The sequence below is a fragment of the Colossoma macropomum genome, unplaced genomic scaffold, assembly GCF_904425465.1.
Source record: "Colossoma macropomum unplaced genomic scaffold, Colossoma_macropomum, whole genome shotgun sequence".
In the NCBI taxonomy this organism is placed as follows: Eukaryota; Metazoa; Chordata; class Actinopteri; order Characiformes; family Serrasalmidae; genus Colossoma; species Colossoma macropomum.
The window spans coordinates 49,527,737-49,555,673 of record NW_023494789.1 but is presented as its reverse complement, the minus strand read 5'-3'; the positions used below and the strand labels follow the sequence as shown (position 1 = coordinate 49,555,673).

The window sequence follows — 27,937 nt, the reverse complement described above, 5'->3', positions numbered from 1 at the left end:
TATCACAACCCTAAGCCTTCTGTCATCATGCAGTCACAGTCACGCAGGAGTTATGGTGGTTGTGTTTGTGGTGGAGCTATGGCAGCTCTCTGAGAACTGTGAATTTGGAACAGTGTTAGGGGACATCTTGTGCAACAGGTTAATCTGTGGCATAAATGGTGACAACATGCAGCTTTAGGAGACTTTCAAAAAGGTGCTTGAGATTGTACAACCAATGGAGTCAGTGGCTACTAACACAAGAGACATAAACACAGCTGGGTAAGTGGCACTGTTGGGCACTGTCCATTACATATCAAAAGGGAAGTCAGGAAAGTCCTCCAGCTGAATGTTACTATTGCAGTGGACCACACTTTGCTAATGACTGTTGTTTTAAAGACTTTGTTTGTCACAAGTGCCAGAAAAATGGGCACATAACTAAAAATTGCAGAGGTGCTAAGAGTAGGAAGAGTGTTCCTATAATATACTCCACATTTGAGAACCCCAGGCTAAAACCATCTGTACAGTACTAGACGTTGATGGGAAAGAGTTAAACATAGAAATGGACATGGGTGCCTCTGTTTCAGTGATTAGTGAGAAAAGGTACAAGACACTGTGGCACCCTGGAGCAGCACCTGCAATTTCAGATGATGACATCAAACTCAAAACTCACACTGGTGTAGTGCATTTGAATTCTTGGGGCCAAAGAGGTATGCATAGTTTACTAAAGCCAGAGGATTAAGGCAAAGCTGTTGGTGGTGGCTGGGAAAGGTCTAAGTTTGCTGAGCCATGATCTGCTTGAAAAATTGTTATACTGGGCAGAGATTAAGCATGTGTCGGCTGTCGAAGATATTCTAGCAAAATACTCTGAAGTTTTTAAGAAAGAGCTGGCCAATCTCCATGGCGTAACGATGAGACTATGTGTAGATGCACAGGCGCAACCTCACTTTTTTCAAACCACGCCCAGTGCCATATGATATAATCAAGGTGGAAGCAGAACTGGACAGGCTCCAGACATTAGGTATCATTGAGCCACTGGAGTTTTCCAACTGGGCAGCCCCAGTAGTACCAGTTCCAGAAACAGAATGGCTCAGTACAGATATGTGGGGACTATAATTTGACAATAAACCAGGCTTTAAAAGTAGACACACACCCTCTAACATGGGTGGTGATCTGTTTGCTATGCTGTTTGTTGGCAAAACTTTCACAAAGCTGGACATGAGTCACAATTACCAGCAGCTGCTGCTTGATAAGAATTCTAAACAGTATATAACCATTAACAAACACAAAGGCTTATTCAAAGGCAACTGCTTGGTGTTTGGGGTGGCTTCCAGTCCAGCAATTTTACAATGCACAACAGATAATCTACTGAAGGATATTCCTGGGATTGCTTTCTATTTAGATGATGTTTTAGTCACAGGCAAAACCAAAGAGGAGTACCTACGAAATCTAGAACAAGTGTTGAAGAGGATTTTGGAGGCTGGGCCACATTTGAAGTGCAGTAATTGTGTTTTTCAAGCTCCTAAGAAGACCTATCTGGGCATTTCAGGTGAGGGGTTGTCTCCAGTTGAAGAGAAAGTTAGGGCCATTAAGGATGCCTAAAGCTCAAGGAACGTCACTGAGCTCAGGTCATTTTTGTGGTTTATGAATTATTATGGAACATTCTTATTTGACTTGTGTACTGTACTGATGTCCCTCTATAATTTGCTTCACAAAGAAAGCTCTTGGAAGTGGCAGGCCAAGCAGAAAAGATGTTCCAGCAGGTGAAGAAGCTGCTGCATTCAACAAAACTGCTTGTGCACTTTGATCCAGGCAAGCAAAGACATCATCCTTTCTTATGCATTCTTTCTCTCTGTATGGAAGAAGGCTCAGAAAAGCCTATTGGATATGTGTTCTTTGGGAATCCAGAGTAATGGTTCCTCCCCCAGCACATGCTCAGGTAATGGAGGAGTTACAAGAAGCTCACCTAGGAGCTTCAAGGATTGCCAGGACATTTGGTTGGTGGCCTGGAATGGACCATGTCATAGAAGGGAAGGTAAAAGCATGTTTACAACCTCAAAGCAACCAGAAGTTGCCAGGACCAGCTCCACTCCATCCTTAGAAGTAGCCAGGGCGTCCTTGGTCCAGGCTGCACTTGGATTTTGCTGGTCCATCTATGGGGCACACTTTTTTGGTGCTAGTGGACTAAATGCGGATGCACCCATTGTGTCAAACATCACTGTCCCAAAGACCTTGAAGGTGCTTAGCTACACGTTTTACCAGTTGTTGTGGTCACTGATAATGGGCCCACATTTACCAGTGAGGTGTTCAGGAGTTCATGTAGAAAAATGGGATCTGTCATGTGCACACAGTGCCCTATCACCCTGCTTCAAATGACTTGGCAGAACGAGCAGTTGCAACCTTGAAAGAGGGACTAAAGAAAATGTCACATCTCTCTCTCACTCAATCAAGCGCTAACGTTTCTTGTTCCAGTATTGAATCACTCTGCATGTAACAACAGGGCTTTCCCTGGAATAAATGTTAATAGGGAGAAGCCAAAGTCTCACCTGGACCTTCTCCATCCAGGTGTGAGGGCAACATTTGGACTGGACAGGAGAAACAGAAGGAGGGGCAGGGCTAACATGTTAAAAAGAGACCTGGTTTGAGCCAAAACCTGGCTCTCTGGGGTTATTCACAGTCAATCTAGTCCAGTGTCATCTGATGGGGAGCATGTACACAGACACGAAGATCATTTGCAGGCCTGCTCCCGAAACAGAAGAACACAGTAAGCAGTGCTAAGTGCAGTGATGTAAGGCAAGGACCATTGGAGAGCACAGAAATGGCTGCACCAGTTATGTCTGCTCCATCTATACCGAAAACACAGAATGTCAGCCTCCTCTGGGATGATGTCACCTTATTCACAGTGCGGTAGGCTCAGCTGATAAACTAAGAATGATCAAGAGGCAACACAAGCCTCCTGTTAGACTGACTTTGTGACTGAGCTAATGGAAAAAAAGGATGAAAGCAAAACAAAAACAACAAAAAAATGATAAAAAAACATTCTTGTGAAAAAAGCTTAAAAACATAGTGTTGTTAATTAAATTTGCATTGTTCAAAATTGATTGAACTTGTTTTTGAAATTTGTTATTTTCTATAATGCATAGGTTAGAATAGCCATTGATAAATTACCGATAATGATTCTTTTATGGGTAAAACTTGGCAGAAAAGGGGAAAAAAAGGGGAGAAGTGTTATGAAATTGTTACATAGTTCCTTGTTAATATGGTTTCACTCAGAACATTTGTTAGAGAGTTGTAGAACTATTGCTCTTAGGGAGTTTTTCCTTGCCACTGTTGCCACTGGCTTGCTCATGGGGGCTTGGACCCTGATTTTTCTGTAAGGCTGCTTTGTGACAACACTTGTTGTAAAAAGCGCTATATAAATAAACTTTATTTGCTTGCTTGCTATGCTGGAAGCTGATTAAAAATAAGACATTATTCACAGTGGAGTAAAACCTGTTGTATATTGCCTTGTGTTTCAGTATGAAACTTTCTTGGTACTCTTGAGACGAGGATTATTATGTTGAATGTCATGTTGTTGTTATCCTCTAGGTTTGACTGCTTTTGTCATTACCACAAGGGAAAAGCAAGCTACCATAACAGAGCCTAAAACAGTATAAAGCAGCAGCTTAACATCTGCTGGAGTCTTTACTAGAGGCAACATCCAATGTTTCTATCCTTTCTTTACTATTAATACAGTCTTCTCTGTAATTCTTTCTAAAAAGAAGTATCCTCTGTGTATATATTTAACAGAAATTACAAATATTTTGCGTATTTCTCTTTGACTAAACTAAGTTAATAAGAGAATTCATCCAAAGCTTGCTGCAGTGAGGATGAACTCAAGCCGGAATGCTTTTGAAGAAGCTTTTATGAAGAACCTAATTACAGTTGGGTTGGGTATCATCATAACCTACATCAATGGAATCTTTGTGATTGCCTTTTTTAAAAATCCAGTTTTCTACACTGACACAAGATACATTCTGTACATTCACCTCGTCATCAATGACATAATTATGCTGTTCCTTTCAGTTACTCTGCATGTCCTCATTTATACTGTACCTCTTTTGAATGTCACAGTCTGCAGTTTTCTGCTTCTGTTTGCCACAACAACTGCAGAAAACACTGCACTGAATCTAGCTGCAATGGCCTTGGAACGCTACATTGCCATCTGCAAACCGCTGCATCACCCTCAGCTTTGCACAGTGAAAAGGACCTACATCTTCATCGGCCTGATATGGCTTCTGTCTTCTATTCCTGCACTAACTGATATCATTATTGTTTTGGTGAATGAACCCATCAGTATTTTTTCAACATCCATTACTTGCTATCCTAAGAGTCTTTTTAACACAAATCAGCACCTCATCAGAACAATCTCTGTAGAGTCCCTTTATTTATCATGTGTGTGGATGACGCTGTTCTTTACTTACTTCAGGGTTCTTCAGGCAGCTAAAGCTGCAACCTCTGATCAGGTTTCTGCCAGAAAAGCCCGGAACACTATTTTGCTCCATGGCCTGCAGCTCCTTCTTTGTATGCTTGGCTATATTACTCCAATTATAAACTACTTTTTCTTAGCACTGTTCCCAAACTATAGAAGCAATATTTTGTTCAGTACCTATTTAATGGCTAATGTTATTCCAAGGCTACTCAGTCCTCTTATATATGGATTCCGAGATCAAAAAATGTTCAGATATGTCAGAATGTATTTAACGTGCAGTCTGTTCCTCACAAAGATTGAACCAAATGAAGTTGAGTCTTAGAGTTCAGTTTTTACAAGTCAACGAATATTGAAATTTGATTTCATGATTTCTTACTATTTAATCAGAGCTGTGAGTGTATGTTATAGATGATGTATCTCAGTGGAGAGGGCCAACCATGAAAATTTGCACCTTAACAATGTGTTGGTATGAATGATGCACATGTGATGTCTACCTACTGCAAGTTAAACCATATTCAATATATTCTAAAATATGGCACTAGATCAAAGGCACATTGCTGGAAGAGAAAAAACATATCCTAGACTGATACACTGTGATGTACACTCTGTAACACAGTTGGTTACACATGTGTGTAACTAATTATTTCAGCTTAATGTATAATATCTGTCTTTCATGTGACTCCACATGTTTTGCATTTTCTTTTTAGGAATGCACACTATCAGCAAGTTTTAACAGTATCCTGCCAGGAGTGACAGTAGGAATATTTGGCCTATTGAAAATGTCATGCATGGGCCCCTCACCTCACCTCATTTCCCTTAGCAGAACCTACCACAACCTGTGTATGACATATACCAAAATGTTCACATGTCTACTTTCTATTTTGTAAAAGCTCCAAAATACCCATATTGTCCTTACTAGCATACAGCAGGCTGTGTACTTGAATATAAAGAACATGACTGCATATCAATATACCATATTCAACTGACTGAAATTGTAATGTTTATTGCCTTTGAAAATGCTATAAAAATTCTATAAAAAAGGATTTGACTAAAACAGAACAATAGAAGATACGTTATTCAAAGCCAACTAAGATATTCTATATAGTCCTTTATTCAACTATAGATCCTGAAATTCAGTTGTAGAATAATGGAGATATTCTGAACCACAGAGTGAAGTTGTATGGCTTGAGGTGACCTCCCCAGCTATTCGCACTGTTATTCACAGGCCTTTTCTGCCATGTTCAATAAAAGAGCATTTTCCTTGAGCAAAAAAATGGCATACTCTGGTTCTTCTTCTGATCCAACACCACAATACACTGGAGATGGTAATAGAAGAAAGGCTCAACAGTGGAGCTGCTAGTTGAAGAGTGTGACCAGCTAGTTGGGGTCTGTGACTGGCTGGACTGTGCTGATCCCTCCTCAGAGTGACAGCCTCATGGAGTTTTTTAATCAAATGCCCCCTACTCAGCTCACCATCATCGCTGACCAGCACTGGTGCAGTTGGGACTGACATCTACCTCATTCCTGCTGGCATGTCCCTCAGTCGTGCAGGAGTCAACCAGGTTCACACCAGCTCATTTTCTGTTTGGCCGTACGCTCAGGACACCCACAAGGCTGGTCTTTGTTCACCCACCGAAGTCGGAGGAGGACAGCGTACCTGTAGCAGGGTATGCCAAGGGGCTCCACTACTGTCTCCAAGACAGGCATCAACACACTAGGAACAAGGGCACGGGCACCTGGGGCGTGGGTGTGACTGTATGACCCGTGCCACCACTCACCATAGGAAGGCCTGTGCATGGTAAAAGAGCGCCTGGCAAGGTGGTGTATCGGGTTTGGGCGGGCGATGGATTGTTGTCATCCACAGAGACAGATTTGGCCCATACCAGCCCCACAAACAAGAGACCTCACCAGCCCAGAAAGTGCTGTCACACCAGAGACACAGCCCTGAGGGAGTTGGGGGTACCCATGGAGCAGGTGCTCCGCAGCACTTGTGTCTGCCAGGACAATAGACATTCTGAAACCCACACCTCACACACTTTGTTCAAGTCAAGTCAAGGCTTTTATTGTCATTTCATCTATGTACAAGTACACATTGGAGTGAAATTACATTTCATCCAGGGACAAGGTGCAACAAGGAACAAAAGTACAAAAGTACAAAATTACAAAGTGCGAATGTGCAGACAGCGTACAAACAAAAATTAAGCTAGAAACAATACAATAAATACGATAAATTAAAGAGACATTAGACACAGTAAACAGACAGGACAGTGTAGCACCGACACAGCACAGATTTCTGGACATGAGGTGCAGACATATTTAACATGCTGTGATCTGTAAGTTACGTCAGATAACATACATAGTGTTAGCAGCAATGTTGCAGATAGATAGTGCAAGTAGAGCATCAAAAGACGTGTGTGTGTGTGTGTTGTGTGTGGGGGGGGGTTATTTCATTCCTTGTGAGTTTAAAAACCTGATTGCTTGAGGGACAAAGCTGTTGCAGAGTCTGGCAGCGATGGCACAGATGCTCTGGTACCTTCTGCCAGACAGCAGCAGTGAAAAAAGTCTGTGTGAGGGATGGATAGGGTCATTCACGATGCTGGTGGCTTTCCGGATGCAGCGTTTGGTGTAGATGTCCATGATGGAGGGGAGAGAGACCCCGATGATCTTCTCAGCTGTCCTCACTATGCGCTGTAGGGTCTTGCGATCGGAGGCAGTGCAGTTCCTAAACCAGGCGATGATGCAGCTGCTCAGGATGCTCTCCACTGTCCCCTTGTAGAACATGGTGAGGATGGGAAGGGGGAGATGAGCTTTCTTCAGTCTCCGTAGGAAGTAGAGGCGCTGCTGGGCTCTCTTGGCTATGGAGTTGGTGTTAAGGGACCAGGCAAGGTTCTCTGTGATGTGGACACCGAGGAACTTAGTGCTCTGGACAATTTCCACAGCAGAGCCAGTGATGTTAAGTGGGGGGTGGTCACCTCGCACTCTTCGGAAGTCAACAACCATCTCCTTAGTTTTGTCTACATTCAGAGACAGGTTGTTGGTTCCGCACCAGTCAGTTAGCCGCTGCACCTCCTCTCTGTACGCTGACTCATCATTCTTGCTGATCAGACCCACCACAGTCATGTCATCAGCAAACTTGATGATGTGATTTGAGCTGTGCTTTGCAGTACAGTCATGAGTCAGCAGGGTAAACAGCAGCGGACTGAACACACAGCCCTGAGGGGCACCGGTGCTCAGTATGGTGGTGCTGGAGATGTTATTACCTATCCTGACTAACTGAGGTCTCTTAGTCAGGAAATCCAGGACCCAGTTACAGAGGGAGGTGTTCAGGCCCAGCAGGCTCAGTTTTCCAATCAGCTGCTGAGGGATGATGGTGTTGAATGCTGAACTGAAGTCTATGAACAACATTCTGACATAAGTGTTTTTATTGTCCAGGTGGGTGAGAGCCAGGTGGAGTGTGGTGGAGATGGCGTCATCTATTGAGCGGTTGGGCGATTATGCAAATTGCACTGGGTCCAGTGAAGGAGGAAGCTGGTCTTTAATGTGCCTCATGACAAGCCTCTCAAAGCACTTCATGATGATTGGAGTGAGTGCAATGGGACGGTAGTCATTGAGGCAGGACACTGGAGACTTCTATGGCACAGGGATGATGATGGTGGACTTGAAGCACGTTGGAACGACTGCAGTGCTCAGAGAGATGTTGAATATGTCCGTGAGAACATCAGCCAGCTGTTCAGTGCATTCTCTGAGCACTCTGCCCGGTATGCTGTCGGATCCTGGAGCTTTTCGTGGGTTGACTCTGTGTAGAGTTCTCTGCACATCAGCTGTGGACAGACACAGTACCTGTTCACTTGGAGGAGGTGTGGTTTTCCTCGCCGTCGTACCGTTCTGTGCTTCAAACCAAGCATAGAAGTTGTTTAGCGCGTCTGGAAAGGAGGCATCACTGTCACAAGCAGGTGGAGGTGACTTGTAATTGGTGATGGCGTGGATGCCCTGCCACATGTTCAGACTATGGGGCTGCCAGGTTGGCTGACCCTTAAGGGGAGTGCTATGTGCCATCTGCCAGCCAGTTTATAGATGTCTGTGTTTTATTGTGTTGGGCTGGGGGTTAGTTGGTATAAGTTTAGAGTCTACTGTAGAGTTATGTGTTATGGTTGGAAATGACCTTCTTCCCTGTTCTCACTGTAATCCGGTTGTCTCTTCTGTTTTTTTCAAAAAAAAAGAGCTTGGATGCATGGATTTTAAACAATGCATATTGGTTAGACATTTTGTCCAATTTTTGTTGCGGCTGCAGAACATCACGTCATATCACATTAAAATCTCACTGGAGCAAGGCAGCTGCAGTCTTTGACATCAGGCACTGTTGCTCCATCTGCTGCACAAGCTACAACACACCTTCAGTGACTTCAGAACATCACTTCAGAACATTAATCTCAAATGACATTATTGACACAAGTATTTAAGTTGTCAAATATGACTGCAAATTGAGACAGTAATTGGAGTTTTGTGTGTGTTTGTGTGTGTGTGCTTTGTATGTTTGTGTTTAACAACATGGAAAATAAATAAAAAATAAATTATTAGTGTATGCAAAGGCATTAATGGCATTAAAAGACTTGTTTATTGATGGGTTTTTTTTACATTAATTTATTTAATTTTAAGATTTAAAGTTTGTGTTTATTATTTTTTTTTTTATTTTATTTTTCATAGTAGCAGGCCCTATCCCAGTCCTGAAAGCATGTGTGTAAGGGCCAGGACCAGAGCTCGACCCATGTCAGCCACCAGAGGGCAGAGTGGGGCTTCTCCTAGTCAGGGGAGATCCACTACACCTGTGGGGCGGCCTATTTAAGAGCACGGCTCAGTTTTAGCCTTGCTCAGTCTTTGTATGAAGTTCTTGCAAATGACTTGACCGGTATCTTGGGTAGAGACCAGAGGGTTTTTCTCTCGCATGTTGTTTTCTCTTCTAGCTTCTTGAGACCTTTTGTCTTCCTCTTGAGTAGCTGCACTGTTTGTTATTAAAAAAAAATGGGGGAAGAAAATAAAGAGTTGTGATAAAGTCTGTTACGTTCTTACTATGTTTGTTAGGTGTGAAATTAAATAAATTGTTAGTTAAGGAACCTTCAGTTGGTGTTCATTTTATGCTAGTCTATTTCCCATGTAGTCCTTTGCTCTCCCTCCCGCTGTAGTGTTTAGGTGGGAATTCAAGTTCTCCCGTTTTCGAGCCCATTGTTTAAAGAGCGCTCCCATGCACCCTTTTCCACCTCCATTGTGGTGGAAGGGGAGGAAAATAGACAGTTGTGATAAGAAAGTCTGTTACGTTCTGACGTTCTGATCTTTGTTAAGTGTGAAATTGCAACAACTCAGAACAGCTCTGGCCAATCAGGGTGCTATGGTTGGTAGACAGATTCTGACTCAGTTGCAGACATTAACCCTAGCTCTGCAGACTGGTCCTGTTGAAGCACATTCTGCAGTAGCACCCCCTGCGGCTCCTACACCTGCTCCTCAACCAGCCCACCAGACCACTGGTGAACAGAGCCCCTGGCCCGAACCCCAACTAACCCCTCTTGAAAGGCACGCAGGGGATCCACGGAGTAGCTTCCTACTTCAATGCTCACTATTCTTTGCGCTATGTGTTTGACAACCCTGTGGGTGGAGGGGATTCTGGTCCCTGCCTCCTTCGCATACACTACAAATTGGGCAGCACTCAGGAGAAATTTCTTTGCATCTTATAAGCGCACCCGAACTGCAGCTGGTGCTGGGGTTCCCCTGCCTGCAAACCTACAACCCCACTTTTGACTGGTTATCTCGGTCTGTGGTGGCCTGGAGACCCCAGTGCCAGGGTCAGTGTCTTAAACCCTCCAACCTGAAAGCCAAGACCTCTCTGGCAGCTGGAGGTCCCAATTTATCTTGTGTCCCCACTGACCTTCAGGAGGTCTTTAGTAAACAAAAAGCCTAACTGCCAGCTCACAGACCATATGACTGCGCCATTGTTCTCTTCACTGGGACTAGCCCTCCCCAGGGCCATCTGTTCTCCTTGACTGGCCCAAAGAAGAAGGCCATAGAGGACTATATTCAGAAGTCATTGGCCTGAGGTTTCATACAGCCTTTTAACTCACCAGTAAAAGCCGGGTTCTTTTTTGTGGGGGAAAAAGAATGGAGATCTTTGACCTTGTATTGACTATTGGGAACTTAACAAGTTCAGTATCAAGGACTTATCCCCCTACTCCTTATGAATACTGCTTTTGAAGCACTGAAAGCTTGGATGACATAGATGAACACATTGAGCATGTGAAAAGAATTCTCCAGCTGCTCTTGGAAAACAATCTTAATGTTAACTTGGAGAAATCTCTCTTCCACGCACAATGGGTGACTTTCTTGGGCTTTGTTTTCTCCCAGGGTCAACTAAGTATGGACCCGGCCAAGACCATGGCAGTTAGAGAATGGCCCCTTCCCACAACTCTGCGCCTTGCTTTCTCATCTCGCTTTCTTGGCTTCGCAAATTTCTTTGAGCAGTTCATCAGAAATTTTAGCATAGTGGCTGCACCTTTAATTGCCCTCACCAAAAATGCAGTGCGGCTGTTTCAGTGGACACCAGAAACCCAGAAGGCTTTTGAGGAGCTTAAAGATCAGCTGTCCACAGACTCAGTCCTGCAGCTCCCAGATCCTGAACTCCCCTTCTTGTTGAGGTCAATGTCTGTGATATTGGTGTAGGTACCATCCTCTCCCAGCAGTCTGGCCCTAAAGAAAAATGACACCCCTGTGCTTTCTTTTCTCATTTTCTCACTCCTGCCATTTCCTGTCACTGGAGTGTCCACGCCTTGATCACTCTCCTGAGACCATAATCTCCAGCTCACGGAGTCATGGCACCAATCTGGTGGGAGTTAGAAAGGACCATTCAGGATGTACTCCAGAGGGAGCCTGACCCTTGTGGGAGACCACCAGACCAGCTCTTTGTGTCAAAGGGTTTTCAGTGGGGGCACACCTCATCATTTGTGGCTCATCCAGGTGTTACCCATATCATGGAGTTCCTTAGAAGGTGGTTCTCATGTCCCTGCATTGAACAAGATGTGCAGGCTTACCAAGTCTGTGCTCGTAACAAGGAACCTATGAGCAAGACGAGCAAGTTTCTCTACCCCCTACCCATTCGTTCACGTCCGTGGTCCCACCTCTCAAAGGATTTTGTCATGGGGTTGCCCACAACCAAAGTTCTCCAAAGCCTGCAAATTGGCTTTACTGGCACTCCCTTTCGCTAAGGAGAATGCAGTCCTACTCCTCCGGAGTTCAGATCAACAGGTTATCATCAGATATAGTGTCTGAACAAGGTCCTCAGTTTGACAGTCAGTTCTGGGGGGCTTTTGTCAACTGGATGGCCTCATCCTGATCCAATTTGTCAACTGGATGGCCTCATCCAATCCCTCCTCCTGGTCCAAGCATCTTATCTGGGCTGAGTATGCCCACAACACTCTATGGCACTCCTCCTTGGGTATGTCCCTATTTAAGCCTATTTAAAAGCAAAGCCTTGTTTCAGTCTTGCTCAGTCTTTGTATGCACTTGAGGCATGCTCCTTAAACCCTTTAGTTTGTATTCTAGCGTCATATTAGTTTTGCATTTGGGTTCTCTTTGAGTCTGTGTTAGTGGCAAACTTGGTTTGCATTTGGGGAATACACAGGGAAACCTGGGTTTGAACTTCCCTCTGAGTGGGACACCCATTATAGTGTATTTGGTTGAGGTTTGTGCAGTCAGAAGGTTTCTGAGATTGGGAGTTTCTGGTTATTGGATATCTTCTGCAGCATGGAGTGTGTACCTCACACGCAGATGAAACCTTGGTGAGCCACATCTGTGGACACTTCAAGCTTTGGATGCTGATTATGGTTTACAACTAACTTGAATTTTTGTTGATGGCTAGGATGCTGTCTGATTTTTAATGAACAAAATGTATTTGTAATCATGTTTATACTTTAGTTAAATTTACTTGAGTGTTGACAGCCCCACTGCAGCCAAACCCTCACTCAGGCCATATAAAAGGGACTAAGTGTGGATTACCTGCATATAATGTGAAATGGTGGGCACATGTGGGCCTCAATGTTGGAGATAATCTTGGCCATCCCAGAAATGGGCTAAAATGTGTGCTAAAAATTTGGGACCCCGGTCAGTAGTGAAATCAAGGCATATATGGGCCTCCCAATGTTAGGGCCCCTATTTCAGCAGCCAACCTTAGAGCCTCATTTGAGGGTTTAGTTTGGGCTGCCAGCATGGAGTCCCTGCATATGCATATGAGGGTTTAATGTGGGTTTCCCTCATATAAGGGCTTAGTGTGGGCTTCCTGAAGTGGGGGCCCAGTTAGTCATGAAACTGGGGGCACAAGCAGGACATGTGTGGGGCCCCATGTTAAAGCAAGTCATTTTACATCTTGATTAAAATAGATTAGTATTACTTTTAACATTTGAATATTTCTAAGGACTTCCGAACTGAAAAAAGGTAAAGACCCTCTAGGCCCCCTTAAATCTAGCATAGACATTTCAGAGTTAAACCACTAGTGAAACGAACCTGATTAAATTATTTAACTATTATGCTACTACTTGTTGTGAACATAATTTATGTGTGTCAAAGGAAGCCAATGTAGAGCAGAAATTGGAATGAGAGGGGTGCAATACTAAAAACACAGTGTAATACAGAATGAAGCTTTATCATGATTGTACAAAAATATAAAAAATATATCTTGAGGAATTATTCTCTGAATGAATAAATAAATTTAAACATTATACACAGTGAAAATGAAAAACTGTTGCACATTGCTTTGTGTTTCAGTATGAAACTTGGTACTCTTGAGATGAGTATTATTGTGTTAAATGTCATGTTGTTGTTGTTGTTATCATCTTGGTTTGGCTGCTTTTGTCATATTACCACAAGGGAAAAGCAAGCCACAATAACAGAGCCTAAAACAGTATAAAGTAGCAGCTTAACATCTGCTGGAGTCTATGCTGGAGGCAACATCCAAAGTTTTCATCCTTTTTATCCTTTCTTTAATATAACTAACATGAATAATTAACAGAAATTGCACAGCAAATATTTCTTGTATTTCTGTATGACTAAATATCTTAAAGAGACAATTCATAGAAAGATTGTTTCAGTGAGAATGAACTCAAGCCAGAATGCTTTTGAAGACATTTTTATGAAGAACTTAATTGTAGTTGGGTTGGGTGTCATCATAACCTACATCAATGGAATCTTTGTGATTGCCTTTTTTAAAAATCCAGTTTTCTACACTGACACAAGATACATTCTGTACATTCACCTTGTCATCAATGACATAATTATGCTCTTCCTTTCAGTTACTCTGTATGTTCTGAATTATGCACTTCCCCTTTTGAATGTTACAATCTGCAGTGCTCTGCTTTTTATTGCCACAACAACTGGAGAAAACACTCCACTGAATCTAGCTGCAATGGCCTTGGAACGCTACATTGCCATCTGCAAACCTCTGCATCACCATCGGCTTTGCTCAGTGAACAGGACCTACATCCTCATAGGCCTGATATGGATATTGACCTCTGTTCCTGCACTAACCGATGTCATCATTGTCTTGGTGAATGAACCCATCAGTCTTTTCTTAACATCCATTATTTGCTATCCGAAAAGTCTTTTTGGTACAAATCAGCACCTCATGAGAGTGATCTCTATTGAGTCCCTTTATTTATCATGTGTGTGGATGACGCTGTTCTTTACTTACTTCAGGGTTCTTCAGGCAGCTAAAGCTGCAACCTCTGATCAGGTTTCTGCCAGAAAAGCCCGGAACACTATTTTGCTCCATGGTTTGCAGCTCCTTCTTTGTATGCTTGGCTATATTACCCCACTTATAAATTTTTTTTTCTTAGCATTGTTCCCTAAATATAGAAGCACAGTTTTGTTCAGTACCTATATAATGGCTAATGTTATTCCAAGGTTACTCAGTCCTCTTATTTATGGATTCCGAGATCAAAAAATGTTCAGATATGTCAAAATGTATTTAACATGCAGTCTGTTCCTCACAAAGATTGACCCAAATGAAGTTCAGTCCTAGAGTTCAGTCTTTACAAGGCTAAGCCAAAGAAAATTGATTTTTTATTTCACGATGTTTTGCCATGTAATCAGACCTCTGAGTGTATGTTATAGATGATGTATCTCAGTGAAGAGGCAAGCTAGGACAGTTTGCACCTTGAGACCCATTGCTGGAAGAGAAAAAACTTATCCTAGACTGTTACACTGCGATGTACACTCTGTGACACAGTTTGAACTAAATCTAGCCTAGCCAAAACACTGGACTACGTTGTTTATTTAAAGCTATAACATGCAAGTTGAGTTTGTACTAATACATGTCTGATGGCACTGCATTTGTTTTTCATGACCTCTATTCATGAAGCAGTAGAGTACTGCTGATCTAGGATTTGCTACAGTTAGTAAAATCATAGGAAATAAGAGAGGAATCTGATTGTTTATCAGCACTCTTATTCTGGGAAGCTTTGTACATATGAGTACAAGTTTTATGTTCCAGCATATGATGCTTTATTTTGCCCTAATTGTGGAAAAGCAGAAGGGAACCTTCACAGGAGAGAAGGCTTAAAGGTTTCTTTAAAAAAAAGGCAAATTTTTTTGTTCATTTTGGTTTAATAGAATCATCATGCTTGTTGTATGTATACACCGTAAGTATTATAGTATTTATTAGTAGTTGTAGTATTTCTTTATTTGTAAAGTTTTAGTTGGAAAAACAAAAGGGTTAAATTGTTGAAATGCCTGATGGAAAATTACTCAATTTTTTTCCTCCATGGTATCTTGAAGATACAGCCAGGCTACCTCTCCCATTGGGAGCTGGATTGAAGGGCTACCCTGTCAGATTGACCAGTAACATTAGTAAGAACTGACAGCGGAATCAACCAGGCACGTTTTGATTTACAATAAGACAGGAAAAAAACGTCAATCTAGTCCTTTTTGAAATTCTAAACTGACATTCAGATGTTGGGTTTGACATTTATGGTCCAAATTGAAGGCCAGGTCTAATAGTCATGATTTACCACAGCAGAAGAGAGATGGCTTAAGCTCAAAAATAATTGTGTGCATGTAGAAAGAAGTTCGTGTACGCTTCTGTAACTTATTCCAGATAAAGGTGTAAAATCTTCATGTGACTCCACATGTTTGGCATTAGCTTTTTAGCAATGCACACTATCAGCAAGTTTTAACAGTATACTACTAGGCATGACAGTAGGAATATTTGGTCTATTAAAAACAAAAATCATGCATGGGTCCCCTGTCTCACCTCGTTTCACTTAGCAGAACCAGCCACAACTTTAAAATATGCCAAAATGTTCACATGCCTACTCTTTATTTCGAAATAGCTCCATAATGCCAATGTTGTCATCTTTAGCATGCAGCAAACTATAAACATGAATATAAGGAACCTGACTGCATATCAATATATAATTTATATATAAAACTGTTTTTGTCATACATTACAGATACATTATTCAAAGCCAAGTAAAATCTCCACAAACATACTCCTTCATCCAGCTACAGCCCATGAAATTCAAAAGTGGAATAATTGAGATTTTCTGCATCATAGAGTGAAGTTGTATGGCTACAAGCGACCTCCTCCGCTATTCTTGTCTTTTTCATTGGTTTTTCTGCTTTGTTCAATAAAGGTGCATTTTCCTTGAGCAGAAAAAGGGCATCCTTTGGTTCCTCTTTTGAGCTGATGCCACAATATACTGGTGCTGGTAATAGAAAGGAAGCTTAATAGCGGTGTGATGAGTTGAGGAGTTCTTCTGCTGGTTCAGAGTGCCGGAGAAGCTCCACAGTGACTGGGGCACAACTTCAAGGCAGCAGTTATGGCTGAACTCAGTGACTGCCTGAGCTATACTGCCTTACTCTCAGAGTGATGACCTCATGATGTATTTTAATTGAATGTGCTCTTCTCAGCTCACTAGTCACTGACCAGTACTTGTACGATTGGGAATGACACCTTCCCCAAGTGCTGCTGCGGTGTCTCTACTCCATGTAGGAACCTACCAGTTTTATTCCAACTATATATGTTTGGCCACAAGCTCCAAATGCCCACGGAAATGGTCTTTTGTTGTCCAACAGAGTTTAAGGTGCACAGCACACCTGGAGCGGGGCATGCCAAGGAGCTCCATCACCATCTCCATGCCATGCATCAGCTTGCTAGGAACCACCAGGGTGCTCACATTGCCAGGGACAGCCTTTTTCACTTGGGGCTTGGGTGGCTGCACAACTTGTGCCACAGAGTGCCCCAAACACCAGTTGCTGTGATGGCCCCTGTGTGGTAGAAGAGTGCCTGGGCGAGGTAGTTTATCAGGTCCAGGCAGGGCGATGAACTGTTGTTGTCCACAAAAAACAGACTTGCTCTGTACCAGTACCACAAACAAGAGACCAGTCCAGGAGGCACTGTCACACCAGAGACACAGAGACCTGAGAGAGAGTCAGGGGCACCCTTGGCAATGGAGAGGGTGCACCATGGCATTTTGTTGAAAAGTGCAATGGACATTCCAAAACACATGCTGCATGAGACCCCACAGGGGGGGTGACATGCTCCTGCAAATCTTTGAGACTTTGTTTGGAACTGTGTGGGCCACTGGAATGGCTGACCCTTAACTGGCTATGTGGCATCTGCCACTTGCTCTGCATTTCAAGGACTTTAGGGGTAGCAAAGCTGCACCACACTCGCCTCCTCTGTCCATTTAAAGTACATTTTGTTATGTCGTCATTGTTGTTAATGTCATCGTTTGTTAGTTTAAATTGTGTTTAAGTTGTCTGTGTTTTATTGTGTTATGTAGTAGGTTAGTTGTTGTGGGTTTAGTGTCTATTGTAGAGTGAAGTGTTGTGACTAGATGTGACCCCCGCTGTTCTCACTGTTATCCAGCGGCTTTTCTGCTTTGTTCAATAAAATAGTCTCATCTGTTCATTGTCAGGTTTAGTGGGTGTGCTTGAGTAGGGAGAAGAATTTTCAGTACTAGAAGATGAAGTCACACAGGCCCTGATGTCACTGCAAAAAAAGAAAGCCACAGGAATTGATAACATTGCAGTGGATATATTTCAAGATGCTGAAGATTTGGTTAAACATACCTCTTCCATGCAGAGCAAGAGGACTATTTTTTCACAATGTCAAACTCCAAATGCATCTGCTTGATCTGTCAAGTTGCCATGGCACTTCCAAAGAAGGGGAATGTCGAGGTCTGTATATTCAAACTATACACTGAAACTACGATGATGAATTCCCAGCTAAAAGTGAACTCAGGAAGAAAAAAGTTGTCCAGACTACACAAACCTGGCTGACACCATTCTGTGCAAATCATCAGAACAAGGTTAGTGTGATTTTAGAGCGGTTTGCCCTGTAATGCTGAATATTAACATAGGCCACTGAAAAGCATTAAAAATATCAAAGCTTTAAAAAAGGATGAGGCCAGCCTTTTTTTAAGGTAGACCATGATGACCTGTCCACTGGAAAAAGTAGATCTCAAGCCACAAAAGTATGGGCACCCATGCTTAAGATCATTCAAAGTAGAATAGAGCCTTACACTGAAAAACAACTTCCAGATTTGCAAGTAGGATTCAGGAAAGGCAGAGTAACTAGAGATTGCTACTATGCTGAATAATTGAAAAGCCAAGGAATTCAAAAAGGACTTGAAGAACTTGTGCATCACTGACTACTGCAAAGTCTTCAACTGTGTCAACTATATAACATTTAAGAAATGTCCTCAGGAAGATGGGTATACCAGAGCATCTTCTTGTTCAAATAACTCTACACTGATCAGCAAACCACAGTAATGACAGAAAATGGGCAAACAGACAGGTTCCACATGAACAAAGGAGTTTGGCAAGGCTGCCTGCCATCACCATACTTTGTCAAACTTTAAGCCAAACATACAACAAGACAAGCAGGACTGCAGGAAGAGGATTGAAGATTAAAGTTTGTAGAAGAAACATCAATAACCTTTGATATGCAGATGACACAACACACACATAGTGGAAAATCAGGAAGACCTAAAGGCTCTTGTAAGGTAAGTTTAAAAAAAAACAGAATGAGACGATAACACTTCATTTCAGTATGAAGAAGGTTATGATTATGGGAAAGGCTACTAACATTACCATTCATGGTCAAGAGGCAGAAGTAGATGACAGCTTGTGGCTAATTCTATCACTTATAATCACTTATTTGCAAAAAAGCAGGAAGCAGTCAAGAAATATGACACAGGTTTCTCCAGATGTATGTCTTGCATAAGCATACATAGCCAAAAACTAAAAGTGACAGGTGGCACTGTCATTATTTGATTTTAGATTTAGTGTGCTGGAGTACAAAGCCAAAACAACAAAAACTGTACAGTGCCAAACAGTAAGGGACTACACTGTGTACTGTAGGCTATGCAAGTAATTTTTATTCTCGATTAAATTAGTATTTCTTTTAACAGTAAAATATTTCATAGGGTTTCCTGACTGAAAAAAGTGTGACACCATTTAGGCCCCCTTAAATCCCATATACTGCAGTTTCAAAGTAAAACCACTAGAGGTCAAAAACAAATCTTAATGTTATTATGCTCCTACTTGTTGTGAACATACATCGATCATGACCACCTTCTTGTTTCTTGTTTCTATGCTCATTGTCCATTTGATTCTCTGCATACTTTGTTAGTCCCCTTTTACCCTGTTCTTCAGTGGTCAGGATCCCCATGGACCCTCACAGAGCCGGTACTATTTGGGTGGTGCATCATTCTCAGCACTGCAGTAACACTGATGTGGTGGTGGTGGTGGTGGTGTGTTAGTGTGTGTTGCGCTGGTCTGAGTGGATCTGGAGCTGGGTTTTTTAAACACCTCAGTGTCACTGCTGGGCTGAGAATAGTCCACCAACCAAAAATATCCAGCCAACAGCGTCCTGTGGACAGCGTCCTGTGACCACTGATGAAGGACTAGAGGATGACCAACACAAACTGTGCAGCAGCAGATGAGCTATCGTCTCGGACTTTACATCTACAAGGTGGACTGACAAGGTAAGAGTGTCTAATAGAGTGGACAGTGAGTGGACACAGTGTTTAAAAACTGCAGCAGCACTGCTGTGTCTGATCCACTCGTACCAGCGCAACACACACTAACACACCACCACCATGTCAGTGTTACTGCAATGCTGAGAATGATCCACCACCCAAATAGTACCTGCTCTGTGAGGGTCCATGGGGGTCCTGACCACTGAAGAACAGGGTAAAAGGGGGCTAACAAAGTATGCAGAGAAACAAATGGACTACAGTCTGTAACTGTAGAACTACAAAGTGCACCTATATAGTAAGTGGAGCTGATAAAATGGACAATGAGCATAGAAACTAAGAGGTGGTCAAAATGTTATGCCTGATTGGTGTATGTTTATAGATAGATGTCTTATGACAGCTTTGTATTGTTTGCAACATTAATATTTTAGCTTTTGTTGATAAAAACTCCATTATCCTTCCCTGGCATCTCATTTTAGGACTAAAATCAGCTTGGCAACTATGGATTGGCCTAAATATTCTCTGACCTCTCTTATGACATCTTGCACTGTAACATTTTATTAATAAAATCAATTAAAAAAATGAATCTGTATATATTTTGTGTCACAATCCTTTAGAGTCCTGTATTTTTATATTTTCTGAATATACTGAAAGTACTCTTCTCCCAAATGGTCTCATCACAATTATGCAAATGATGTGTAAAACCATTCAAGCACATTTTATACCAGGTATCGGCCCGATAGACCTATTAGTTTGTGCCGGCCTTGGTCAGAAAGACAGGTCAGAAGTATTAGAACGCTAAATTTTCAGATCTGAAACCTTTTTGTTTTGTAACTTGCCTGTTCATCTACACACCTTAAGTTTAAACCACCCTCAGAGAAGGAAGGTGGATAGTTCTTGTCTGGCCAGGGATAATATATCCATAACTTTCGATTCTGCTAAAGAGAGGTAGTTAGTTAAATTAGTAACACCAGCCTCAGAACCCTGATTGCAACCTGAACCTCGCCAGCGGAGTGGGAGCGGTTCTGACGCCACGGAGACCCAGCATCGCACCCAGAGCCACGCACTGATCTGTGAACAGATCGACCATCGAAAGGCTGCCCAAGCTCCACCGTCAGACGGCCACGAGACGCCTCCGCCCAATCACTGACGGAAAGGTGCGTGCCCGCACGGAGATGCAGCATCCACGGCCAGCAAGGAGAGGAACCACCGCGTGAGCTCCAGCCTTCGATTGAATCCGTCCTGAGACGACCCCTCCTGAAGTCAGCCCCCGACTCCAACGTAAGCTGGTTCCAGCAATTTGCAGTCAGGGCCCTGACGCCAGTTTATTTAATAAGAGAGCTTTTATAGGTACATACAGCCTTATAGTTATTCCCGTCCATGCTTAGGCTAATTCTCTAGAGGCTCTCCTAAGTGACTCCCCAAACCACACTGCCTCTTACCATTTAGCCGTGAATCACTCTAACTTACTCGAGCTATTTTGTCTTTCATTACTATCACTTTGTTTTGTTTGGTTTTCTGGTTTTATTTTTTATTGTTTATCATTGAATGTAGTCCAAAAGTAGTTTGATATTTAGCCTATAAATTCCCTTTTCTGAAGCATCCTTGGTGCGAGCGTTTTTCTCTCTTGCCCTGGTCTATAGACTTCAAATAAATCCGGGTTACCTCACACCCTCTCATAAGGTTCTAGCAAGAATAATATTAAAATTGCAAACCCGTTACAACCTTAATACTGAATATAATATTAAGTCTTTTACAGGTACCTAGCTACTGGGAATACATTTAGGCACTATGGTGTGGAAATTTTAATGATGTCTTACATTCTGGCTTAAATTATATTAATGTGAATATGTCTTTTATTTTTATTATATATGTTTATGCCTGTTTTTATTGATTGTTCTCTTAAGAAATATTGTTTTCTTTAGGTCATTGTCAGAGAGAAACAGAAAACAGAGCAATGAATGTGACAGCAGATCAATTTAGAACCACGGACACTTACCAGGAAGCTTTTGCAAAAAACATTGTTATTGTCTCTCTTGCTCTAATCATTAATGGCATAAATGGAATGTTGGTGGTCATATTTGTCCGCAATCCTGTATTTCACAAAGACCCTAGATATATTTTATACATTAACCTTGTCATCAATGACATTCTCATGATTTGCATATCAGTTACTTTGTATGTTTTGACTTATGCATGGCCTTACGTGAACGTTTCTTTTTGTTTCCTGCTAATGGCAATAGGTTCAACTACTCATATGAACACTCCTGTGATTTTGGCTGGCATGGCAATAGAACGTTACATTGCTGTCTGTAAACCATTGCATCACTCTCAGATCTGCACACTGAATAGGACCTACATCCTCATTTGTGTGATATGGGGTATTGGAGCTATTCCTGCAGTAATTGATGTTATTATTGTCATTGCATTGCAACCCAGTTCTTATTTTAACTCTCTTACCTACTGCCAGCCAATTATTGTATACAACTCAAAGTATCATATGCAAAAGACCATTGGTGCACAGACCATTTACATGTCTATTGTGTGGATAACCCTGTTCTATACTTACTTCAGAGTTCTTTTTACAGCCAAAGTAGCCTCATCTGGCCATCATCAAAGTTCAGCTAAAAAGGCGCGCAATACAATCCTGTTACATGGTGGTCAGTTACTTCTCTGCATGTTGTCTTACGTAACCCCTGTATGGGATCTGATGCTTATTCCATTTTTCCCATCTCATCGAACTAAGATCACCTTCTTTAATTATCTGCTCACAAACATTGTGCCAAGACTCCTGAGTCCTCTGATTTATGGAGTTCGAGACCAGAAATTTGTGAGTCATATCAAACGCTATTTTTCTTGTGAACTGGTTATTGTAAAGGTTGCACCTTAGTCTGTGTGACTGCTAGATTTGGATGGAAATGAAGTACTTAAACACATATTTACAGTGTGTAATATATTTAAAGGCAGATTTTCATGAATCTCTCAGGAAAGCTTTTTTATATTTAAGAGATACTCAATCATCATAGCCACATGGCCATTCTTAAAGCATATTTCTTAATAATAACAGACTAATAACTCAATGTATAATGTCTTTAGATTTAGGTCTAAATTATAGATCTAAATAATTTACAAATAGAAGTGTAGCAATTCAAAGTTTGCACAAATACACTGTATGTTTTTATTCTCCACAAGTGGGCGAGTGCATATGTGGTATTCACTAAGAGATTGGTACAGGCCTGTATCTGTGCCAAGGCACATTAAAGCTATTCTGGCAGTTCATGGTGGCCCAACACCTTACTTGACACTTTGTAGATTTTTTTCTATAATTTGTCACCTGTCTATAATCTTCCATTTTACAAGACCAAAAGTAATGGGAGAGCGCGCTTCTTAGCTGACTGCTGGACAGCTCTGTCACTACATTATTAATTAACATGACACTAAAGACAAAAGAGAGTTGATTCTAGTAAATTAAAATGTCACTGCTAGTAAAGCACACCATCATGTGACTAAATCTGCATTATGTCAAAACAACTGTACAATCTGTTTAAAAGTGTGTCCTCTAAGAAGTAAAAATGTGCTGTTAAGTTGAATTGTCCTGTAAAGTATTTGTTGTATTATATGCTTTATGTGTAATATTATGTTCAGTATTACGTGTTATAATACGTATGTGATCTGTGTGTGTTTTATGTGAGCTGTACATGAGAGGACAATGGGAGGACATTGTGAACAGTTATTCCTAGCTGTCTATGTGTAGGTTAAGAACAGCTGTTGCTTCTTTATCTAATTTAGCAATGGTCCAGGCAACAATGTGCCTGAGCCAGCCTATATAAACACAGCCATTTTCAGCAGGTCAGCATGGTGTCTGTGAACTGTGCACACAACAACAACAACAAAAAAAGATTAATGCTGTAGACGCAAGGCTGGCCTCCTAGTTCTGGTTCTTCTTAAGGAAGTGGGGTCCAGAAGTTCTATACCTGGTAAAGTAATTGAATTGCTTATAATCCAAAGCTCTAAACCACAATATCTGTAAAATACAGTGTCACGTGCATGTATCGGTGCCAGACAGGGGAACTGGCTGATTTGCCTGGTCTGTTTATGATGTGATCAATGGTGTAATCTAGACTGAAGTAGTGTTTCTACTGTTACTAGCTGTTAGCAAGACTAGTTTAGCTAACACATAGCAATATAACTAAAACACCTGTTACATTCATGGTGTATCACCTAAAATATAATCTTGAGTCCTGTTTTTCATTTGTGATAATATAAAAATTTCAGTTACAATTTTAACTGAATGTTTTATTCAATTATACAGTTAAAACAATAAAATTAAGTCATGAACATGAGGGACCATGCAAGCACACACATCATTAAATCAAGTTTATGCAGGGCAACAGCAGAACTCTTTATTTTCAAGGGAGAAGTGTTTTAATCAGTAGACTGCACCATAAGGCAAGGTTCACCAATCTTATATACAAAGGGCCAGTTTGGCTGCAGGTTTTCATTCCTACCAAGTAGGATCATATAACTAATCAGCTGACTGAAGATCAGCTTATTAAACAACTGGAATCAAGTGTAGCCCTTGTTTGATTACAATAAAATCCTGCAAAATATGAAAACCTTAAAGGATAAAATTAGTGACCCCTGCCTTAAGGCAAGATTTACCTGCACACCTGATTTAACTCATCTGTTATTTGCTAGATTTAGCAGGTGTGTTTGAGTAGAGAGAAGAGCCTTCATTGCAAAAAAAAGAAAGTCATGGAATCAATATGCCAGAAAAATCTGGAAAAACTGCCCAATAATCAGCAGATTGGAAGAGGTCAGCTTATGTTCCAATACCAAAGGAAGGAGACCAGAAAGAGTGTGCTAACTACCATACAATTTCCATTTTACTGTATGGCAATAAAATCATGCTCAAAATTATCCAACGCCGACTACAGCCTTACACTGAATGAAAACTGCCAGACATGCAAGCAGGATTCAGGAATGGCAAAGGAACAAGAAATATTATTGCTAGTGTATGCTGAATAATTGAAAAGCCAAGGAATTCAAAAAGGAAGCTAATTTATGCTTCACTGACTACTGAAAAGCCTTCATCTGTGTCGACTACAAAATTAAGGAATGTCCTCAGGAAAATGGGTATACCAGAGCATCTCATTTTAATGAGGAATCTCTGGACTGATCAGCAAACCACAGTCATTACAGAAAATGGATAAACAGACTGCTTCCACATCAGCAAGGGAGTTCGGCAAGGCTGCCCACTATCACTATACTTGTTCAACCTTTATGCCAAACATATAACAAAAAAAAAGCACGACTGCAGGAAGAGAACTGAGGAGTCAAGATTTGTAGAGGAAACATCAGTAACCTTTCATATGCAAAAGAAACAGTAGCATTTGGTTCCCTGAGCGAATTTGTCAATGATAAAACAGTGACTAGCTGGAATATGTCAAAAGGAGCATTTTTTTTCTTGATGAATGGCATTGCAAATGAAGGTAAGCAGCGTTCGATCCGTTTCAGTGTTTGTGGGGCCAAATGCTACAAACATGCCTCTGTGAAAAGCATGGACTTGGTTAAAAAGGTCCAGGATTATCACAACCCTAAGCCTTCTGTCATCATGCAGTCACAGTCACGCAGGAGTTATGGTGGTTGTGTTTGTGGTGGAGCTATGGCAGCTCTCTGAGAACTGTGAATTTGGAACAGTGTTAGGGGACATCTTGTGCAACAGGTTAATCTGTGGCATAAATGGTGACAACATGCAGCTTTAGGAGACTTTCAAAAAGGTGCTTGAGATTGTACAACCAATGGAGTCAGTGGCTACTAACACAAGAGACATAAACACAGCTGGGTGAGTGGCACTGTTGGGCACTGTCCATTACATATCAAAAGTCAGGAAGGTCCTCCAGCTGAATGTTACTATTGCAGTGGACCACACTTTGCTAATGACTGTTGTTTTAAAGACTTTGTCACAAGTGCCAGAAAAAAGGGCACATAACTAAAAATTGCAGAGGTGCTAAGAGTAGGAAGAGTGTTCCTATAATATACTCCACATTTGAGAACCCCAGGCTAAAACCATCTGTGCAGTACGAAACATTGATGGGAAAGAGTTAAACATAGAAATGGACATGGGTGCCTCTGTTTCAGTGATTAGTGAGAAAGGGTACAAGACACTGTGGCACCCTGGAGCAGCACCTGCAATTTCAGATGATGACATCAAACTCTAAACTCACACTGGTGTAGTGCATTTGAATTCTTGGGGCCAAAGAGGTATGCATAGTTTACTAAAGCCAGAGGATTAAGGCAAAGCTGTTGGTGGTGGCTGGGAAAGGTCTAAGTTTGCTGAGCCATGATCTGCTTGAAAAATTGTTATACTGGGCAGAGATTAAGCATGTGTCGGCTGTCGAAGATATTCTAGCAAAATACTCTGAAGTTTTTAAGAAAGAGCTGGCCAATCTCCGTGGCGTAACGATGAGACTATGTGTAGATGCACAGGCGCAACCTCACTTTTTTCAAACCACGCCCAGTGCCATATGATATAATCAAGGTGGAAGCAGAACTGGACAGGCTCCAGACATTAGGTATCATTGAGCCACTGGAGTTTTCCAACTGGGCAGCCCCAGTAGTACCAGTTCCAGAAACAGAATGGCTCAGTACAGATATGTGGGGACTATAATTTGACAATAAACCAGGCTTTAAAAGTAGACACACACCCTCTAACATGGGTGGTGATCTGTTTGCTATGCTATTTGTTGGCAAAACTTTCACAAAGCTGGACATGAGTCACAATTACCAGCAGCTGCTGCTTGATAAGAATTCTAAACAGTATATAACCATTAACAAACACAAAGGCTTATTCAAAGGCAACTGCTTGGTGTTTGGGGTGGCTTCCAGTCCAGCAATTTTACAATGCACAACAGATAATCTACTGAAGGATATTCCTGGGATTGCTTTCTATTTAGATGATGTTTTAGTCACAGGCAAAACCAAGGAGGAGTACCTACGAAATCTAGAACAAGTGTTGAAGAGGATGTTGGAGGCTGGGCCACATTTGAAGTGCAGTAATTGTGTTTTTCAAGCTCCTAATAAGATCTATCTGGGCATTTCAGGTGAGAGGTTGTCTCCAGTTGAAGAGAAAGTTAGGGCCATTAAGGATGCCTAAAGCTCAAAGAATGTCACTGAGCTCAGGTCAATTTTGTGGTTTATGAATTATTATGGAAAATTCTTATTTGACTTGTGTACTGTACTGATGTCCCTCTATAATTTGCTTCACAAAGAAAGCTCTTGGAAGTGGCAGGCCAAGCAGAAAAGATGATCCAGCAGGTGAAGAAGCTGCTGCATTCAACAAAACTGCTTGTGCACTTTGATCCAGGCAAGCAAAGACATCATCCTTTCTTTTCATGCATTCTTTTTCACTGTATGGAAGAAGGCTCATAAAAGCCTATTGGATATGTGTTCTTTGGGAATCCAGAGTAATGGTTCCTCCCCCAGCACATGCTCAGGTAATGCAGGAGTTACATGAAGCTCACCTAGGAGCTTCAAGGATTAAAAGCCTTGCCAGGACATTTGGTTGGTGGCCTGGAATGGACCATGTCATAGAAGGGAAGGTAAAAGCATGTTTACAACCTCAAAGCAACCAGAAGTTGCCAGGACCAGCTCCACTCCATCCTTAGAAGTAGCCAGGGCGTCCTTGGTCCAGGCTGCACTTGGATTTTGCTGGTCCATCTATGGGGCACACTTTTTTGGTGCTAGTGGACTAAATGTGGATGCACCCATTGTGTCAAACATCACTGTCCCAAAGACCTTGAAGGTGCTTAGCTACACGTTTTACCAGTTGTTGTGGTCACTGATAATGGGCCCACATTTACCAGTGAGGTGTTCAGGAGTTCATGTAGAAAAATGGGATCTGTCATGTGCACACAGTGCCCTATCACCCTGCTTCAAATGACTTGGCAGAATGAGCAGTTGCAACCTTGAAAGAGGGACTAAAGAAAATGTCACATCTCTCTCTCACTCAATCAAGCGCTAACGTTTCTTGTTCCAGTATTGAATCAATCTGTATATAACAACAGGGCTTTTCCTGGAATAAATGTTAATAGGGAGAAGCCAAAGTCTCACCTGGACCTTCTCCATCCAGGTGTGAGGGCAACATTTGGACTGGACAGGAGAAACAGAAGGAGGGGCAGGGCTAACATGTTAAAAAGAGACCTGGTTTGAGCCAAAACCTGGCTCTCTGGGGTTATTCACAGTCAATCTAGTCCAGTGTCATCTGATGGGGAGCATGTACACAGACACGAAGATCATTTGCAGGCCTGCTCCCGAAACAGAAGAACACAGTAAGCAGTGCTAAGTGCAGTGATGTAAGGCAAGGACCATTGGAGAGCACAGAAATGGCTGCACCAGTTATGTCTGCTCCATCTATACCGAAAACACAGAATGTCAGCCTCCTCTGGGATGATGTCACCTTATTCACAGTGCG

The 27,937-nt window shown here is 41.9% G+C and overlaps 3 protein-coding genes across 3 annotated transcripts; all 3 read left to right on the top strand.

Annotated features, from left to right (window-relative positions):
* The first annotated feature begins 3,845 nt into the window (after positions 1–3,845).
* Positions 3,846–4,769, top strand: LOC118807687 (odorant receptor 131-2-like). Its single transcript, XM_036569715.1, has one exon. It carries the CDS (start codon positions 3,846–3,848, stop codon positions 4,767–4,769), a length of 924 nt encoding a protein of 307 aa, XP_036425608.1.
* Positions 4,770–13,470: 8,701 nt separating this feature from the next.
* LOC118807686 (odorant receptor 131-2-like) lies at positions 13,471–14,501 on the top strand. The gene has a single exon (XM_036569714.1). It carries the CDS (start codon positions 13,527–13,529, stop codon positions 14,499–14,501), a length of 975 nt encoding a protein of 324 aa, XP_036425607.1. The 5' UTR covers positions 13,471–13,526.
* Positions 14,502–21,421: 6,920 nt separating this feature from the next.
* LOC118807685 (odorant receptor 131-2-like) lies at positions 21,422–22,354 on the top strand. The gene has a single exon (XM_036569713.1). The coding sequence runs from the start codon at positions 21,422–21,424 to the stop codon at positions 22,352–22,354; it is 933 nt and encodes a 310-aa protein (XP_036425606.1).
* Positions 22,355–27,937: the final 5,583 nt, after the last annotated feature.

What these genes read in the sequence shown, in the direction of transcription:
- LOC118807687 (XM_036569715.1), top strand. Translation starts at nt 3,846, where the DNA reads ATGAACTCAAGCCGGAATGCTTTTGAAGAAGCTTTTATGAAGAACCTA.
- LOC118807686 (XM_036569714.1), top strand. Translation starts at nt 13,527, where the DNA reads ATGACTAAATATCTTAAAGAGACAATTCATAGAAAGATTGTTTCAGTG.
- LOC118807685 (XM_036569713.1), top strand. Translation starts at nt 21,422, where the DNA reads ATGAATGTGACAGCAGATCAATTTAGAACCACGGACACTTACCAGGAA.